Source organism: Elaeis guineensis, chromosome 5, assembly GCF_000442705.2.
Source record: "Elaeis guineensis isolate ETL-2024a chromosome 5, EG11, whole genome shotgun sequence".
NCBI classification, from domain to species: domain Eukaryota; kingdom Viridiplantae; phylum Streptophyta; class Magnoliopsida; order Arecales; family Arecaceae; genus Elaeis; species Elaeis guineensis.
Window position 1 is genome coordinate 10656581 of NC_025997.2, and position 20568 is coordinate 10677148.

The following is a 20568-nucleotide window of genomic DNA, read 5'->3' on the forward strand; positions in this document are numbered from 1 at the left end:
CTTTCATCACTTCAATAATGCCTTTAAGTACCTTTTCATGAATGAAATGATGCTCAATCTTAATATGCTTGGTTCTTGTGTGACAAACTGAATTGGTAGCAAGCTTGAGAGCACTTTGGTTGTCACCATGAAAAGTAGTTCTTGATACACCAAGAGACATTAGCCATACCACATAACAAATGCAAAAGTAGGTTTCAGTCATCCAAATGGCCAACCAAATCAGCATTTGTATAACAATCTGAAACTAAATGAGCACCCTTTTTGCAGGCAAGACTCAAGGGTATAATTCACATACTACAAGATTCGTTTGGTCGAATCCATATAGGACTTTTGTGGAGCTTGCATGAAGACACTAACAAGTCCAATTGAAATAGAAATATCCAGCCTTGTAATGGGTAAGAATGTAAGACTATTGACAAGATCATGAAAAATCTGGTGATCAGGTAGAAGTGTACAAATTCTCTTTTTTGGCTTTATGTTAGCATCAATAGGAGTCTTGCTATTTTTCATGCCTAACTTTTCAGTGATCTTCTCTGCTTAAGTCTTTTGAGAAACAGGAATTTCATTATTCATCCTTTTCATCTCCAAGCTAAGGAAGTGGTATAGCTCACCCAAGTTCATCTTAAAGCGAACAAAGAGCTCAAATCGAAGTTTTGAGACCACCTATCATCATAACTGGTGATGCTCATATCATCTACATAGAAGAACAATAACATGCAAACTGCTATTCTTTTTGAGAAACAAGCTTAGATCCAAATCGGAAGAGAAATGACCAGAAAAATGCAAGTACCAAGCAAAATTTTCTACACCATGCTCTTGTTGTTGTTTCAACACATAAAGGGCCTTTTTAGCTTGCATATAGAGTTAGGATGAGAGTTTGAGATATAGCCGGGGTTGCTTCGTATAGATGTCCCTGTCAATCTCTCCATAAAAGAAAGCATTTTGATATCAAGTTGCTATTAGCCTCCAAACAAGGCTAGCTGCCAAAGAGATAGCGACCCAAATCAATTCATTTTTGCCATTAGGCTAATGTTTCCTCATGGTCCTATTCATAATTAGAGATCCCTCTTGCAAATCCCTCTTCCAACTAGCTTTGCCATGTAGCAGTCCACACTACCGTTTGCTTTCCATTTCAACTTGTAGGCCCATTTGCATGTGATCGATTTAGACACAATATTCCAAGTTTTGTTTTTAAGAGGAGCTCTCATATCATCCATAGCATCTTTCCATTCTGACACCTTTAACTTTATGAGAGGTAGAAGGCTCGTTCTTGTCAATAGGACTGGAAAAGAAACAAAAGCATGTGCTTACCAAATTGCCATCCCTATGATAGGTCGGTCTGACAATCTTCTTTTTAGACCTAGTAAGACATTGAGCATTCTCCACTAGTTGAACTTCATCTTGATGTTATCCATGATTGTGTTGTATATTGTTGCTCTCCCTTTCACTTTGCTCCACCAAAGGAATAGAAGAAGAGGAGAAGAAATTGAAGGTGTAGGAGCACTAGATGTAATTGGCAAGTCCATGAACTCTTTTGGAGAGCAATCAACATGATTGTGGGATCCTTACCTTTTGATAAGAACACCTTGTGGAGCATAATAGGAAAAAATCCTTATCAAATACCACATAGACACCACAAACTTGTAGGCTTCAAGATCCATGCATTTCAAACCCTTCTTTCTTACACTATAGCCAACAACAATGCATTTCTTGGCTTTAGCATCTAACCTGATTCTTTGAGAAGTCGATGAACAAAGCAAGGAGAGTCAAGGACCTTGAAGTGCTTGATGACAGGCTTCTCTCCAAGCACAAATATAGATGGAGTTTTGAAATTTTTGGGGTTTTGAAATTTTTGGGGCTAAAAGGTACCAGATTGATCAGACTTTGCCTAGAAAGCATGAGGCAAATTTTTAGCATATAGTTTGATTTTGCGAGTCTCCACAAGATCCTAAGGCTGACAAAATATGATCGAACCTGTCAATCTGACTCGTGTTTGACCTGCCATAAGCAGGTTTGAGTTAGGGCTAAACAAGTTTGGATTATAAATAAGTCGATCCGTTTAATCTGTTTATATTTGGGTCAGATTTGGGTTTCTGACATTGGACCCATTTAATCTGTTTAACTCATTTATTATTCAGGTCGAGTTGAATCAGGTAATTCATATAACCTGTTTAATCCATTTAAGATATATTTAACTTGTTAAAAACTTGCTTAACTTGTTCATGTCCTGTTTAACTCAATCCGATCAACCTATTTAACCCATTAAAAACCCACATCATCTATTTAATTCGTTGAACTTGATTTGACCCATTTAATAAATAGGTTATGTGGGTTGGGTCGGATTGCATGTTTCATAAATAGTTTGGGTTCATATATGAATTTTTGACCTATTTAATAAATAAGTCGGATTTGGGTAAATGATTTTTTGATCCCACCCGTATCCGGTCCGACCTGTATCAGACTCAACCCAACCGATTGCCACCCTTACAAGATGCCAAATCTTTCCGTCTTGGCACATGTGCACATCTTGTATTGGCACATGTGCACTCTTTGTTGATGCCATGTTTGTAACAAAATGATGACTCATGGGAGGCATATTCTTCCTAAGGAATGCCATACCTATAGTGCCGGTGCACATCGACTGTTGCGGCAGTGTCGATGGTATCATATCGTGCTGGTACATAGTATAGGGGATGTATCGAGTGTTGTTATGCCCAACTAGCCCTCGTACCAAGCTTACCGATATAGTAATTGATTGGTACTGGTGTGGATCCAATATCGAGACGGCATACCTTACTCCACCATTATCATTCTATAATCTTTTAATACTCTTGTCAAGATCTCCATCTTGGAATCTAGAAAAGGCATTGACTTTTGTTTCACAAAATAAAGCAAAATGAATCTTGGATAATCTTCAAAGAATGCTATGTAATTATAGCAAGAATTTGAAGGACATCGAGTAGGTTTTATCACATCACTATGGATAAGCTCCAATGGAGCCTTGGCCTTTGATTTAAATTGGTCAAATGGAATTCTATGCTCCTTTTTTTCATATCGACAACCTTCACATATGCCATAGCCCTAGGCCCCAACCCCAAATTCTTTTATCAATGTAACCCTTAACTTGTCCATATTAAGATGGCCAAGTCTAGCATGCCATAGTGAGGCTCTATCAATTGTGCCCATTTTTTAAACATAAGGAGAGGCTAATATGGCAAATAAACCTCTCACCCTCTTACCAATGTGGATGACATCACCCTTCAAGCTTATATGATCTTATGAAGAAACTTCACATCAGTTGGGCCAAACAAAGCATAGCGTTTAGCATTAAGATTTGCCACCTTGGTACTGGATCCCCTGCTAGTACCATCCTATTACAATATCAGTACACGATTTGGTAAGGTACAGTGGTGTCGTTATGGGGGGTACGCCATACTGGTATGGTACGGTATGTCTTGTATCAGGCGATACGGCAAACCTTGTTTACCATTCCACTTTGTTGGCCATTGCAAAGAGGTTTCTCTTCATCCTAGGCACATGGTACACACTTTTGATAGTGAGAGAGCTATCATTTTTGCCATGCAAGCTGTTGGTATCTTCCTTCTCCTTTGGACGGACAAAGTTATCTGCCATGATAATAGTGTCATCGCCATATGAGGATGAAAAGATGTTGGAGTTGTCCCCAATTAGATGATGCCCATCATTGGTGTCTAAGATCCAATTATTATTAGCATTGAAGCCACGACATCATCGACTATGGCAGTGTCCACTATAAAGCGCTTTCTCCAATCCTCTTCGTCCTTCAAGCTGCCATCCTTCTCAATAGCAATTTACATATTTTTGGTTTCCATTATCATTTGAAGTCAACTCTATTTTCCTTTTAGCCTCCTCCTTGCCCTTCTCTTTATCATGGCTCTTGTTTTTTGCTAGAGAATAAAGCCTTGCCTTCTTCTCTCCAAAGAGCTTAGCTAACCCTTTAGCGAGCAAGGGTTATTTTGAGGCAAGAAGACTTTCAAACTCTTCCAAGAGTGGTTGCCTATCCCACCATTGAATTGATGTAACATGCCAAATGCACTCTCTTCAAAGGCTATGCATATTGTATTACTTCATCCTTGCCTCTGAAATAGGTCCAGCCAAATCCTAGAGTGAATCTCCAAGCATATATTTTTTTTTTGAGAAAGTACTATAAGAGGAAGTGATCACTTTGCACAACATTATCTAATTCATTTTCTAGACATAGGCTACCCACAAAGGCACAATTCACATCATTTTAACTTGAAGATCCACTCTTGTGGAAAGTTCTTCAAATAATAGAATCAGCTTAAAAATAGGTTCTGGTGCTAGAGATGAACATTGTGCTCTGATTCATGCTATTGTGAACATGCTTTAAGCCTCTCATGAAAAGTATCTAAAAGTAATTTGTTGCACGTACACGAATTGATTAATCTTATATATAAGTGCCTTTGTATCATCAAAAGATACTCATAAAAAATAAGTTGTCATTTTGCATGGGATGCCTACTTCATCAAGCTAGGAAGCATATATCCTTCAAATCACATGCCGTGTTTATATCATGTCTGCATCAGGTTATGAGAATCGGTTCCTTGGACCAATTCACCCTGAAGCCGGCATTCCTTGCCGACTTCATCGGAACCGAAGAAAAAAAGAAGCGCGGTGGGAGAAGGGAGTTTGAGTGAAACAGGGGAACCATGTCCCCTGTTAATCCATGGCTGTGGGGGAGAAGATAAGGACCATGAGTGCGTTAATAGAGTTCGTGCATTGATGGGAAGAGTCTGGATAAATCATGCCGGTGGAATTCGGCCTAATCTGAGGAGAAACAACCATATCCATTCCCGTGCTTTTTTATATAAACCTTCCATCTCTTGGTCGAATCCCTCACCAAATCCTCCACCGCCTTCCTTCTTCCTCATCTCCGGCGACCACCGTGCTGTCTTGCTGAAGTACCGCCGCCTCCCACCTCCCTCTAAAACCCTAATTTTCTTCTTTCCAAGACCCATCAACCCTATTCCCAGAGTCTTCGGGTGAGAGATCCGTCAAAACTGCTCCTCCGGCTATTGACGTCGTCATCGCCATTATCTTTAGTAAGCCTTTATTCCTCTTCCTTCTGGCCCTAGGTGTCGCCGCCATGGCGTGAGGGGCAGATCCCCATTTCTTCCTTTCGGGTCTCCTGTCGTTCATCCTTAAGCATCATGGTGCCACCATTACTGACCGCTTTGGCTGCCTCATCGTCAAACTCCCACCCTCCTGTCATGCCTGTAAAAGCCCCAAGAAGAAACCTTAGGTTCGGCTAAGAAATGAGAGAGAGAGAGAGAGAGAGAGAGTGATATGGACCCAATCTTTTTGGGTGAACCTAACCCATTGGTTTGACTCAATCTGATTGAGTCTAGGACAACCTGGATCATATAGATTTAACTCAAATATAGACCCAAATTTGAATTTAGACCCAGGTCAGATCGAGAGTCTCTTTCTATTCATCTCATTTTTTTTAAGATTGAAGGCTAATAAAACTTGCTATCTATTTGTACTAAAGCCTTCATCACCGGAAGAACACTAGATCTAGAGATCGGGCTAAGAAAATTATAAAATTTTGAATTTGATCAACTGTAAGTTTTCTTTTATCTCTGGATTATTTTTACGCATATTCATGTGTTTAAAATTTAGATTTTGTATATAAAAATTTATTAAAATACTTATAAGTTATTAAAATTTGAAAATATGTATTTATGCATGAAAATAATTTAAAATATTGGATCAAGCATGGTGTCATCTTGCATGATAACAAAATTTGAAAGGAGATGATTTTCTTATTTAATATTGCATGATTTTTGGAAATCAAAATTATGCATGTTCACCCTTGCATGAGTTTTTGAATAAAAAGTATTTTGTTGTTTTTTGAAAATACAATGTGGAAGTTTGTATTACTGTTGTTATGAAAACTTGTATGATCATGCTATGCAAACTAATTATTGTGGAAATAATGAGAAAAATTCTCTAGTTAGACTATGATCTGGGTCTAGCTAATCGGACTGATCATTGGCCACACGTTATAAATATGTTTCTCTTGGGCTTAGCCAATCGGAGCTGATTGTTGGCAAAGTTAGTCCTCTTGGATCTAGTCAGTCAGGGTTGATCGTTGGCACACGTTGAGGCGTTGCGTGTTTTTTATTTTAAGACTAATCTCTTTGTCTTGTCATGGGGCTAATCATGGCCGTGTGAATTAGAGCTAGTTTTTTTATAGGCCTAACCAGTGGGACTGATCATTGGTACATACCGATGGATCGGATATTTTATATTTAGGGATTAGTCTCTCTTGAACCTTGTCATGGGACTGATCGTGGCCTTAGTCAACGAAGACTGAGAGAGGTTTTTAAAGATTATTGTTACACATGGCATGTCTTGAAAATTCAAGTTATATTGATATTTGCATATATTATTGTATATTTGAAAGAAAAAATTTATTATTATGTTTGAACTCTTAGAGATATTGGTAACTTACTGAGCCTGTAAAGCTTACTCTTTTTTTCCTTTTTTTCCAGATCTAAAAGATCTTACGGGGTTGGGGACTAATCAGTGAGGAGCATAGGACTTAGGAAGTTATTGCTTAGTTATATTCAAATAGTTATATTTTCAAAATATTGTTGTTTAATTTCGTTAAATCTTTATTTGGTTTGTTATTAGGCATGGAGATTTTATTTTTTTATTAAATAAAGATATTAAAAAATTTACTTTTACCACTACCTGAGTTAAATTGAGATAATTATGTTTTAACGAAAGGCTGGCCTTGCATGTTCGAGGGGATTAAACCCTAAGGATGTGCGGCCATCTGTCGTGTGCTCGACTTGGGTCATCGGGTTGGGGCGTGACGACTGATACTTAATGGATGCTTCTTGGATACATGTTCAATAATTTTTTTTAAATTAAAATACTCTAGATACTTCTTGGATACATTTTAGATACTAGCTTGCCACTGCAAAAATGAGGACGGTCGAGTTTGTTATCTAATTTGATATGAATACTAAACTACGAGTATAGTTTATGGTTTATGGACTAATGATTGAGGATGACCTTGTAAAGTCTACTCCAAATTATTTCTTCAGTGGTGCACATTAGCTTGATTTTGTCTATCTAGGAGCAAGCAACTTTTACTTGCCTTTTCATGGGATAAATATTTTTGCTACTTTCAAGTGGTGCTGGTCGGTGGTTCTTTGGATTTGTAGTTAGTTTCTTTGAAGACTGATGTTAGTACCATTTTTCATTTAAAACAAGTCAAAATTGAATTTTGGCTGCATCTTAATGCCTTGTTCAGCATGGCTTTTGGTGGGCCAAAGGGAACTTCATGGAAGGCCAAAATCTTGTCTAGGCAAGGTTCACCATCCTTGTATTAGGCCCTATATTGGTAACATCTTGGTACATCCTGTACCATGTACTTGTTCAGTAATCATACAGTACACAGTGGTACTGACTAGTATGACATCCTATGCTTTTGGGTGACTTTGAGTTATTTGGTAGTGGTACACTGGTATTGACTGGTATGACATCTTATGTCATGCTTTTGTGTGATTTTGAGGTATTTGGTAAAAATTTTAAAGTAGCTTTCTACTTCCAAAAGCCGAAAAAAGTCTTCTAGGGAAAAGCTCCAATTTGAAATATTTGGGCAAAAACTTTACCTGAGATGTGCTAGGATGCTGGTTTTTAAAAGCTTGCCTAGTAGACCTGGGATTGAGTCCTCGTGATAGGATTTTTTTTATGAAAAAAAGTTAAACTAAAATATGTTTATTTGCATAATCATTTAAGTTTGTGACTTTTTATTGTCCTAGTCATGCAATTAAGAATTTTTAATTTCGCTAATAATATTCTTTGTTACTTAGTAATCACTTGTAAAAATAATTATATTATTTAGATTAAAGTGTTAAAAAAATTAAATTAATAAATTTTTTAACAACTTTGTACAAAATAGTAATAGTATCATGTAATCATATACAGTAAAATATGAAAATATTATAATATATTAAGATAATACTGTATTATGTTAAGAGAATACTGTATTACTTTCATCATATTTTTTATAGTCATATTATGATCATATAATACTATTTATAGCAGGAATTCAGGTTTCAGCGGGACGTCCCGTGGAACATCCGGATGGGGGTACCATCCTATGTATTGGGACAGGCCGTCTCGCTAGCGTTCTAGCGTCTCGATCGGGACGCCTTGGGACATTCTCTATCCCAAGTATCAGGACGGCGACGCATCTCGTTCCATGGGAAAACCGAAACAGTCCCGTCCCACGAGATTTAAAATCTGGATTTATAGTACTATAATATGATAATAATATCATATTATAATATTTATAATATTATTATATTTTTATATAATAAAATTATTTGTTATATTATTTATTCAAAATAAATAATTTATAGATTAAAGATTTTTTGATAGTACAAATAGTTAGACAATTGAAAGTGTTATCTAGTATTTTTTTATTGTCATTTCTTGATATTAAAAGCACTTTCCCAGCATTTCAGAAATGTAACTAGCAAATAACAAACACCATCTTAGTAGAAGCTTTACTTGTGAAAGCTCAACTTCTCAAAGCTCCACAAACAAACTCTCTACAACCTATAACAATACTAAACTGGGCCAAAGTCAATACAATTAGTTATAGCATGCTGTAGATTATTAGAACTTAGGGGAACAAGCGTAATTATAATTGCTGCTGTTTTGGGTGCCAAGTGCTTCTGCAAGTACTTAATGAGTGTTTTTTCCCCCAAAATTATACCTTACAGAAGTTGTTAGGATTATTTATAAGATTTTATCATTTTTTTTGGCAAATTGGCTCTTATTTGGTTTTGATTTTTCCATTTTAAGCCATTGTATGAGAATTGTATTGTACTAAAATTTATATTCTCTTTCCTTTTTTCAGTCAAGGAAGATACTTGATAACAATTTTGACAAGCTTTCATTGCATGGGCTTGGGAAAGACTATTCAGCTGCTTGGTGGAAAGCACTTGCTGCTCTACTTATTTCTGATGGTATCATTAATAAGCATTCATCAATACTTCCTACTAGTTTTCTTGGAAATATGTATCTTAATTTCTTTGTACAACAAATGCATCTATACTCTAGCAATGGTCAACAATTCTATCTGCTAGTTAGGTATCCAAATATATAATCATTCTTTTCATTTTCATTTTATTACTCTAAGTTCCATTAGAACTAGTTTTTCATGAGTATCATTCTAAATGCTTCCAACATCTTTAATCTTGGCATTGTTAAATGACCTTGGACACTTTGAATGTTTGGAACTAATGTGTAATTTTGGTTTTCGTTGCATGCCTTGGACAACATGTCGAGCAACATGTAGTACTGACTTATCTTCCCTTAGAGATACTTCACATGAGTATCACTTCTTTTTGAAGCTCAGTCAAGTTTTGGAGTCGATGTAGAGATTGTATCCATCCTCTTAAAAATTGGGGGTCAGAGAAATAATGTAAAGTTTTGGTGTTATCCCCCCCCCCCCTCTCTCTCGCCCTCTCTCTCCATAAGCTCCTCTCTTCCTCCCTTTCTCTCTCTTCCTCTCTCTACCCTCTTCCTTTCCCTTCCTTGGTTCAGTGGTATGATATATGCTAGTACCATGTTGAACCAATTGCCGGCCAATACGAGCCACAGTACTGGTCCAACAGACCTTGCTTGGTATACCTTTTGAATCTTTTTTTTTTTTGCTCAAAAAAATTGTATCAAGGTGTAGTACTCTACATCGTGGGTTGTACTTGGCTGGCCATCCATATAGTATTGATCATTGAGATTTAGAACCTTGGTTAAAGGAATGTCATATGTAACATCCATAAAGTATTGATAGTTAATGAGCAATTGAGATATTTCCAACATCTGTGCCTAAGCCTATTTTGATGAAGAGGGCATTTTAAACAAATCTAGAAAAGAGGTTCACACTTAGAAGGTTGGATGGAATTATGAGAAATCTATTTGAATTTTGAGCTAACATTTTGATTATAGATACATATAGTCAGCCCTGGATAGCTGGCATAAAGTTTGTTGATGGTTAGAACCTTCTGTGCATAGATTTGGCTTGATAGAGAGAGGTCCGTTGAAAGTATTAGAATTTTTTATCCAGAAAAAATACTATTAATTGGCAGTTGGTACCATTTCTTTTCATGTCCTTTTTATACAACTTTTTAGGTAATAAATTATTGAAAACTAGGCTTTGCTCTTAAATAATAGAAATATCATTAATTGCTCTCAGATTTTTTTTTATATTTAATTACAATGCATCGTTTTTATACAAAAAAGTTGTAGTACTTACAGAAAGTAGTATAATGTTGTGCAGATTATTTGAAGGAGAATGTTCAGGATTCATATAGACTTGTGAGGTGCTTAAGATCTTTCTTTTTGTTTAATTTTTGGTTCTTTCCTTGTTCTATATTTTTTATATTTCGGAGACATTTATCAATAAACATTGCATATAGTTTGAAATATATTGATAGGGATCAAGGGTTGACACTCCTTAACTGTGTTTTAATGATTTCAGTATCAGCCCAAGAGGATTACAGTTTGTCCATTCTGCAAGTATGGTTCATCAAACTCCGCTGGTTTTGGCATTGACTAGTGAGATGATTGATGAGGAAGAGCATGGAGGTCTACAGAGTAAAGTTGGAGATCTTCAAAATCTTGCTACTCTACAATGTGAAGGATTCTCTGAGGTCAAGCAGCCATCTCTAAGATCGCTACTTTGTGCATAATAGACTATGCAGTTATTTCTTTACTGCCACTGTTGTGAATGATGGATTATAATCTCCTAATTGTGAAAGGAAGTCGAACTATTACTTAAGAAATTCTGAAAGCAATAACAATATGAGTTTAATATTCTTTCTGTTTACGGTAATTTATTGGGGGCTCTCTTGATGCATGGAAAAGTTTACTGCTTACATTACCCATTCCGAACTACTTTGCTCTCATTTTTTAAATGTTACTTGTTATCTGATTTGCATTTAACCTCTTATGCTTACCCTTTCAAAGGATGTTCTTGTTGCAGACCTCACCCATATTTGATCTGTGCTGAGTTTTGATTTGGTAAAATAGCAGTAGGATATAACAGTGACTTGGTAAACTATAAAACATAGCTCCAGCATAGTGTCCTAAGAAGATGAGCAGTAATTTAATGGATCCTTAAGACATGATTCAGGAAATATTCAAATGAAAGTGTTATTGTATGCAAGTTGTGGAACTGGTATGTTGGAATCAATCTAATAAGGCATGCTCTGGTGATTAGTGGGAAATAAATGATGACAAATAACTACCCTTCTGTTGATCAATTTGGCTTATTAGCAGATTTTCTAATGGATTAAAAAGATTCGTAAAATGATGATCTGGCTTGAGTATTGCTGCTAGTGAGACTGTTCTTAGTTGTAAAATTTCAATTTGGATATTTCATGAATTGTAGAGTTCTGAATAAACAGGACACAAACATAAAAGCCGTGTACAAAAAATTAAGTGCTGGATTCACAAGTTGAAAAAGATAAATGATGGGCAAACACACATTGTTTTCTCATGTATTCTGTTCGTTGCATGAGAGGTGTAATATATATTAATTGCCAGACATGAAGTATTATTTTTTTTCGCTAGTTCATCGGGATGGGTTCTTATATTTACTTGGGTGCCTAGACTAGCTTGTAATTATTAGTTCTTTATTCAGGAAGTTTCTTAACTTAGCAAAAGGCAATTATCCCTCCCATTTTGTATGACTTTTAAAACAACCCCTTCATCTACATGGTGCTTATGCTGTACATGGGAGAAGCCTTGACTGGGCCATCAATCTCTTGCATGGTCTTGCAAGTGCATTTTGTTTGCATTCGAAGCAACAATTTAAGTGATTTCTTATCATGTATAATTTTTCTGGAGGGATTGCTATGTAACTATTTTCCTTGGTTGTTCGAAGAAAAAATTTCTTATGTACACATGTCTAGGGATTTGAGCATCATTGGACATCAGTAGAGAAGAGATATTTCTTAAACCCTGCCCTCTTTTTCTTGGAAATGACAGCTGACATTATGCTTCCAAAAGGTTTCTGCCCATTGTGCACATTAAATATCTCGTATATGCAGAACAGTACCCTATATTTTCTTATCATGCTTGTTGCTTACCTTTATTTGTCCAGAGACAAGGGTTCGGATTGTATCATTTGCATGAAAGAATTATCGATCTTCTTTCACAACCTCAACCATGGGATCATGCTTTGCACAGCTTTCAAAGCATGATGCACCCCTTCCATCCATAGCATAATCACAAAGCCGATGTTGCTCTTTGAAAGCTATACTTTGAAAGAAGATCAATTATTCATTCGCATGAAAGATACAACCCGAACTCCAAAGACAAACCATATATTTCCATCTGTATCCTAGATCTAGTCTTCTAGATACTATCTCAATGCCCGATACCTGTCAATGGTGAGACTCATCATCTACATCTATTTTGAATTTTTTTTTTGCGAATGATTTTTCTTTCTTTCAGGCAGAGGCAAAGCTCTTCCACAAGCTTTTAGATATCAGAATGAAACTTGCCAGAGATGATGGAACTGCTCCGTGAGTCAACTAGTTCATGATGTTTGTTGGTTTATATTTTAGTACCATTTTAGGTGCTTCATTATTTATTAGGATGACTCTATTCTCATTTGTTTTCTTTGGAATATCCTATTTGACAGATATGCTATATGTGGTGATCAAACAATTAAAAAGATAGCCAAGATAAGGCCATCCACCAGAGCTAGGTTGGCAAACATTGATGGTGTTAACCAGGTATTTAGATGACTTGGATACAGAATTTTATGTTGATGTGGGTTCTTATGCATTGCACTGATTTATCCAGTGGTTAATTTATAGGCTAGTTTAATGAATAAATGGCACTATCTGAGATGCAAACAGAAACTGTTTATTTTCACGTCTGGAGATGGTTTTGATCTGTTCAGACTTACCACTATTGCTAACTTATTAAGGATTTTTATTCCCGGTCATGGTGTCCTGGATCTCCATATCTTCATTGCAATTCCAAAAGAACTCCTAATAATTTGAATTATTATATTGATATTTTAAAATTTACTAAATCAAATTTTTCATATATGGCCATGCTAACATACTTGATTGACATTAGTCTGACATGTTATAAATAATCTTATTTTAAATTTATAATCTTATCCAAATCTCCTACACAAGGAGTTAAAATCTATGGTTAAGAAACCAGAATTGAATATTGGGATTTCCATGGATCATGTTGTGATCGTCGAGCATGTAATGCAGACAATCATGCCTTACAGTGGAGTTACAGGACATTAAAGTAGTTTCAGCTTTTGGTTGGCAAGATGATTAATAAATATCTCTTCTGTACGTTTGCAAAAGACTGGCTACCTAATATCTCTGTGGAAGAAGCTGGATCAACTTAATGCCATATTTTATAAATTCAGATTCATAATGAATTTTCTCTAGTTTGAGGGGGAGTGTTGGAGGTATAAGGTAATCAATTAGCTTCTGTAATTTCAGTGTAGAAAATCATGTCAGACCATTATTGCAGCAAGTATATACCCTTCTATTATTATTATTCTGTGTGATGGGCCTGTTTCTTAGGCATCACTAAGTCAAAGGGCACAAACTGGGATTTTTTGTGGGTCTGTAACTCTGTTTGGTAAGACATTTTTTTTAGTACGAAGCTTTTAGTGAGAGATAACTGGTTTTGATTCTTTGCTGTTCAGTTGATCCAACACTCAATATGGACGTTTGACTGAGATGTTAGTTATCAGCTTGTAGATCGTCATGCAGAGTCTAGTTAGGTGGTGGTACAGAATATTATATGATTTTCCTATCTTGACCAACGGTACAATGTGCATTTAATTCCTGTTCAAAGATATTGGCAATTGTATCTTTCACTGAAACAATATGCTGGCAAAGTCTGTATGTTGAGTTAGTTTATTGATGCATCTAAACATTTTCTTTTCTGCATGTAGCACCTTGTGAAAAAATATGGTGATAGTTTTCTTCAGCACATCAGTCACTTATCACAAGAATTGAACCTTCCATTGGATGAAGGAACAGTACTAACTGCTACTGCAGAGTGTCCAAATTCTCAGAGAAAACTAACTGCCGTCACCATGATGGAATATCCAAATTCTCAGAAAAAACTATCTGCAGCCAGGTTTAGTGCATGGCAAATGTGGCAAGCTGGACTTTCATTGCAAGAAATTGCTGTAAGTCAATTTTCAGTATTTAACAATCTTTTAGGTGCTGAACTATTTAAGGACCTTTTATGTGATAAATCTTTTGTAGTTGAAATTGAACTCCTACATTTTTCAGAATTCACCTGGGAAATCAGCTCCTATAAAAGAACAGACAGTTGTTGGATACATCCTTGAAGCTGCTCGTGAGAGGTTTGAGATCAATTGGACCAGATTTTGCAAGGAGATAGGCCTAACACCTGAGATAGTCTCACAAATTCGTTCTGCCATCACAAAAATTGGATCGAGGGATAGGTTAAAACCAATCAAAGAGGAATTACCTGAAAATGTGAGTTTTTGCATTTTAGAAACTATTTTTTGCACATTGCTATTCAAATTTGCATATTGTTTTGATGCTTATGATTGTATTCATCTTTTTGCTTATTTGGTTGTTAAAACTTCAAGTAACTAATTTCAATTTTCGAATCATATAAAGCAGTGTCTAAGGCAAAAGAAAGGAAAGAAAGTAAAGCAAAGAAAAGAAAACAATATAAAAGTCTTGAAAAGATCTGGATATAACAAAATTAGAGATCTAACAAGCCCTGAAAAGAGACAAGAAGATTCGAGTAGGGCTGCAAATGGGTTGAATTGACCTGTGATCCAACGTGACCCGACAAGTTTATACCTAATCAAACTTATTCTTGAGGATCTGTAGGGCCAGTCGGGTACAAATGTTGGACCCATTCTATATTCCAGGTCAAGTCTGGGTTTTCTAAACTTTGACCTGACCCTATGTTATGTGGGTCTAAATTGGGTCTCCTCCCTATTAGTTACCTGACCTATTCACCCATGAAATAAGTGAGCCAGTCTTGCCCTCCCTACCCACTTGCAAGTCCTGAAGGCTCTAGATCTATCTACCCTTTCTCAATTCTTAACCTTAGATCGCTGGCATCCTTGAAATCCATCATACTTTCACCTTGATCCAACCATCCGGCAAAATTGGCCTTGTCCATGTTGCAGTCTTTTTCATAAATCTGGCAGCCGGCAAAGTCACTACCCACTCCCGAGTCCGAGGGCTCTGGATCTCTCTCCCCTTTCCCAATTTGAAACCCTAGGTGACCAGCAAAGGCATGGTTGAAGATAGCACCACCCGACACAAGTTGCAAGACTGATGTATGTACTTCATCTCTGCTATGACATATCTAAGTTGAGAAATTCTACTGGTTAATCCTGGGCATTTTTTGATGCTAGAGAAATGGAATGAGTTCTTATCTATGTCAGCTATTGCCTTGTCTTTTTTTGGCACAAACCAATATGCTGCTATAATTTTTGCTGTTCCATTTAATAAATCTGGTTATAATTTGGATTTTTTAATTTCATTTCTCAGTCATTATATTGTCAAGTGACATCCATTTAAGTACTTGTATGCCTGTCTTTCATGCTTTGAGTTATGAGATATGGTGCTCTATGAGAGAAGATTTTTGGCAGAAATTGTTTTTCATATTTACCTTGTATATAAAGGCCTTTAAATTCCATATGTGCGATATCCTCATGTGAAACTTTGTTTCACCTTACAGTTTGATTGCCCTTCAACTGAAGTTTTTCTTTTTTGGCAAGAACATTTAGAAATGGCAAAATTGCTTTTTGTGGTTCAAAATATTTCATGAATAAGCCTTTCTTTGTCTGCATGCCTATCCTATCTCTATTCTCATAAATCTTAGAAGTTGCCTAAGCCACAATGCTGATTATTGGAGGAAATGCCATATGCTTCCTGTATGACCGGCCAAAAGAAGCACTGACAATGAAAATCTGAAAGAAGCCAGTGCAACACATTTAGTAGGCCCCACAATGGTCATGTACAATGCTGCACCCATTGGTCCCAGCCCACTCATTGGTAACAACTCTCAGGCTCTCAGCAATTTTAGCATCTGAGCCAGTATGTCTGTTTTAAATCAAATTCCTTAAAGTGGAGCGAGATATAAAAATATGATGCTGCCAATTATACATTGATAGTTTGCAAATTTATTGCACAGTTTGGTGGTCATAGCGAGGTATTATTTGATGATTATAAAAATTGCATGGTGATTGAAATATTTTTTCAATCAAAATATTTCCCAATGAGAAAATTTGTTTTGAAATATTTTTTCATGAATTCTTGTTAGAATAAGTAAACAAATCTAGACCAGGTCTTGATCCTGGCCCAACCAGGACCTAGCTATTCTGTTTAGGGTCCAGGTTATACATAACCCCAACCTGATCTGAATGACCCATTGGATCTAAAATATTTTCCATGGACCAATCCGATCCGCCCCAATGATTTATTTGGTTGGGTCTGGGCCAATATCAAGACCCGAACATGAAACTGTGTCCAGTCGGGCTCAAGCATGCCCTGTTCTGACCCTAGCCATTTGCAGCCCTAGATCCGAGGAGGCCTGAAAAGGCAGCTATGGCTTTTTCTTCTCTCTGATGGCTATGACAGACAGCTTGTGTGTTTCGCAGGTAAGTTATGAGCACATCAGGACCCTCCTGATAATGGAAGATATTGGTGTATCAGCAGGAGATATTATTGGTGAAACTTCGACCATGGTGCCTGAATCACCATCATCATGTGATGTTGCCAAATCGGAAGTGCACAGTAGTGTACAGGAAGCCTGCATCAGAAAAAAGGCACCATCTCATTCCCTGGAGAGTATGACTGATCCCATCTCTACTCCAACCACACCCTGTGGTTGTGAAACTGTCCCTCGTAAACGGAGTGAGAACCCTCTACATTTTGAATCTTTTGCGAAAAAACTACACGCACTCCATGGACAAGAAGAAAAACCGAATGATGCTTTAGAGGTGACTGAGAGTGCTGTCTTGGAGTGGGTTAGAAGCCAAGATGGGGTGAGTCTGGTTCTTTTTCTCCAAACTGGATTTTTTTTTTTTTTTTTAAATTACTTAACCTTGAACAAGGAGCATACCTGTAATTTACTTGTGTAATTCTGCAGGTCTCATTATCAGATATCGTAGAGCACTTCAAAGGATCAAAAAAAGACATTCTGGTCGGGCTGTTAACCTATCTTGAAGGTGAGTTTTTGGTATTTAAGAAGAATGATTTATACCGAGCTATGTAAAGGTGATAACCTTAGGCAACATGCAATCACTTGGGAACAATTGTTGAACGAGACAGAAGGATCATGTTCTTTATGTACAATCTAAGTCATCATCTGTTGTACATGTCAATATCGAGCTTCATATTCCATTCTTAGCAATGCCCTTGTTGAAGCTAATTGAGGTACTCAATGATCCCATTTTCATAAGCAGGCCTCGCCCAACCACTTCATTTCTGTACCTGAATAAGTCACCTTTTTCTCAGTTAGGCATGCACAATTCAGTCAATGGCCTATGTGGTACATCGCTTCTGTTCAGCAAGCCACTTGTTCATAGATCAATTTTAGTCATCCGGAATCAAGTCACATATGCCATTTTTGGAAATTTTATGAACATGGTGGTTGGATGGTACCTTGTGCTCTTGCTTGCTCATGATAAGTTTTTTGAGTCCTACTGCCTGTACCTAAAGCAAAAGTGATGCCCGTCTCGACTGATAAACGTGGAGAATTTTGTAGCGTTTCGGAAGCATTACGGAAATTCCTGCTTAAGGGAGTCTTTCTCCCAAGATTAAGGGCCCTAAATGGGACGAGTTGTCAGTTTGTCTTCACTTTGCATTAGGATTATGGCCCTTTTTGCTCATTTAAAGCTAGATTTGCAAAAAGGATGATATCCAATATTAGTGTTTAAGACTGAAATATATAAATAGCTTGGACTATGATCCCGTAAAATAGTTGGCAGTTTAGTCAAAAGAAGGCATTTACTAAAAATTATAGTTGTTTTTGTGATGCAACTGAAACTATTATTTACCAACAATTATGATTTAAACAATATTATAACGCAGAGAAAATGAGATGATTGACAAATTAGCTAACATGATGGAGAGGACTATTGATGTGGATAAAAATTGTTATAAATATAATTTTGGAAGAACTGATGAAGTGAAAGCTTGAGTTTGGATTATATAAGAAAAACTGACTCCGAAAAATGACGATTAGAGAGAATGCATGTATTACATTTAAATGCAGATAATTGATGTAGAAAGAACAGTGGAAGTGATATGGAAGGGTTGAATAGCACTAGAGTCGTGACGTATAGAAGAAACCAGGTTAAAATGCTTAGTTACTTGGACAATAGGATCTTGAAAGTAATGAACGAGAGAAGATCCTAATATCAAAGAAAGGTTATCCATAAATACGAGCTAATGTATGTCAGGAAGGGTGAGGTAGACATGAGAAATATTTTTAGCAACTAGAACTTTCACTGAAAACCGACATGTGAGTGGCGTAATATGATGTAAGGCCCCTATCAATACTGGAATTACCTAGATCCCAGTATTTGGGTTGCACCGTCTAATATTCGTATCCAGAAATTCCGGTTGCTAGTCGGAGGGGTATGATCACTGGAACAAGTAGTAGTTTATCGTATGTTCATTTTCACAATATCTTTTATATATTATTATTCGAAGCTTTATCATATTTGCATTTTCAACCTCCAATATTAAAATACGTAAAGAATGGAAGGTCTCTCTTGGAGCTGTATATCATAATTAGACTCACCTTGCTATTCCTGTCACGAAGTACGAATAAAAGACATTTGAAATTTATTTACAATTGTTGCAGCTAAAGACTCATAGTTCGGCATATGAGATATTATCTATTCTGACTCATAGATTTCACTATTTTTTCTTTCAAAAGATGTCTTAAGTAGGAAGAATGATTTCTTTTTGTATAAATCAGAATTTCTCTTGACTCACAATCAACGTGGGATTAATGATGCCTTCTCTTTCACACTCGTATCTGAATTTGATCTGAAATTTTTTTCGAACTTCGGACCGGATTTAAATCCAAAAATATTTTAACATTTGAGGACCGAGTCCGACTCGAACCCAATCGAATTTGTCCAAGTTCGAGCCCAAGACCTAGTCCGAACCCAAGCCATCCTGCTCTTCTTTCCTCCGCCCAAATCTTGTCTCCCTCTCTACGGCTTCGCCCATTTCTCTCCTCATGCGCTTTCTTTCTTCCCCCTTCCAGGCCTCCACCATCAGTATCCAGCTTGGCACCATCATCATCAGTATCGGCCTTACCATCGCAACCCATGTCCCTAGCTCCTCTGTCTCCTTCCTCCTCCTCGAGGCCTCTGATGTTGTCGCTGGTCGCGTCCACACCGACTCCCTCAATAGAATGGGTCGGCAATCAAATCTTCCTCACCGCCTATCCAGAGACCCACCGCCTCCTCAACTACTCTCCATTCACCTCCATTCTTTCTACCTTGATGCCCTCGTCTACCACTGTTACGGCCGTCACTTCCATTGTGTCACCGACCCCTTTTGCTGCTCCCTCCATGCCCTCGCCTCCCTCCCCAACCCCATTGGCTCCCTCCCTGACAAACTCCTCGTCGGCCTCATTTGCCTCCAACCTCGCGGACTCTGTCCTTCTTTTTGCCCCCGAGTCCCCAATCTCAAACCGCTTTCGCACCATTAGCTTTTTGCCGCCATCATGGACTGCTTCTTCCACCCCTTCTTCATCAGCATTTTCTTCGATGGAAGACCGACGTCAGTGATAGAGGAAGAGGGAAGACCAGAGCAATGGATGATGGCGGAAGATAGAAGGGAAAGATCAGACTGGAATTCGGGCTCGGATCTGGGTTGGGCCCAGGTCGGGTCAAAGGTACACTCGAAGCCGGCCTGAAATACAAACGAGCTCTATATTTAGACCCCAATTCAATCTGAATTATTATGGGTCTAGCCTGAAGTTCGGCCTGAAGTTGATTTGGCCCGAGCCCAGTTCCAATCTTATAGAAGCAAAAGCAAAAGGCTATCATCTTCAAGCTAGAAAACGACGCCTATTTCATTCGGAACTAATTTCTGTGATCAGAATGGTCGTTTCTTTTTTGCATGATTTACAGGGTCCCTCTCATCTCATTCACTCTTCGATCTACCGTTTGAGAACTGGGGTTTTCTTCCTACAGCTGAGTTTTCACTTGGTGTTCCCCTTTTTATTCGATGGGTACCCCCTCCTCTAGGTGTCATTAAGGTGAATTTTGATGGATCATGAACCGTTGATCATTCTGCTGCTTCTTTTGTTATTTTAGATGCTGATGGTAGGTTACTCAAGGCTACAAGTTTCAGGTTGTTTTCTTGTTCTATCCCCACTAGCAGAACTTATTGGTGCTTGGGTTGGGCTTGGTGAAGTTGTGCTGACCATTCGTGCTCCACAAATTTGGTTACAAAGGTGATTCAA

The 20568-nt window shown here is 37.4% G+C and overlaps 1 protein-coding gene across 1 annotated transcript in view; it reads left to right on the forward strand.

The window, feature by feature from the left end:
* LOC105045099 (uncharacterized) overlaps window positions 1-17483 on the forward strand; it is a 39760-nt gene extending 22277 nt beyond the window's left edge. The window contains exons 12-20 of the mRNA XM_019850899.3: window positions 8945-9053; window positions 10367-10409; window positions 10568-10739; window positions 12547-12617; window positions 12737-12830; window positions 14030-14269; window positions 14376-14585; window positions 16736-17122; window positions 17227-17483. Of these exons, the coding sequence (XP_019706458.1) occupies window positions 8945-9053; window positions 10367-10409; window positions 10568-10739; window positions 12547-12617; window positions 12737-12830; window positions 14030-14269; window positions 14376-14585; window positions 16736-17122; window positions 17227-17352 (1452 nt within the window). The 3' untranslated portion in view covers window positions 17353-17483. The remainder of the gene's footprint in view (window positions 1-8944; window positions 9054-10366; window positions 10410-10567; window positions 10740-12546; window positions 12618-12736; window positions 12831-14029; window positions 14270-14375; window positions 14586-16735; window positions 17123-17226) is intronic.
* Window positions 17484-20568: the final 3085 nt, after the last annotated feature.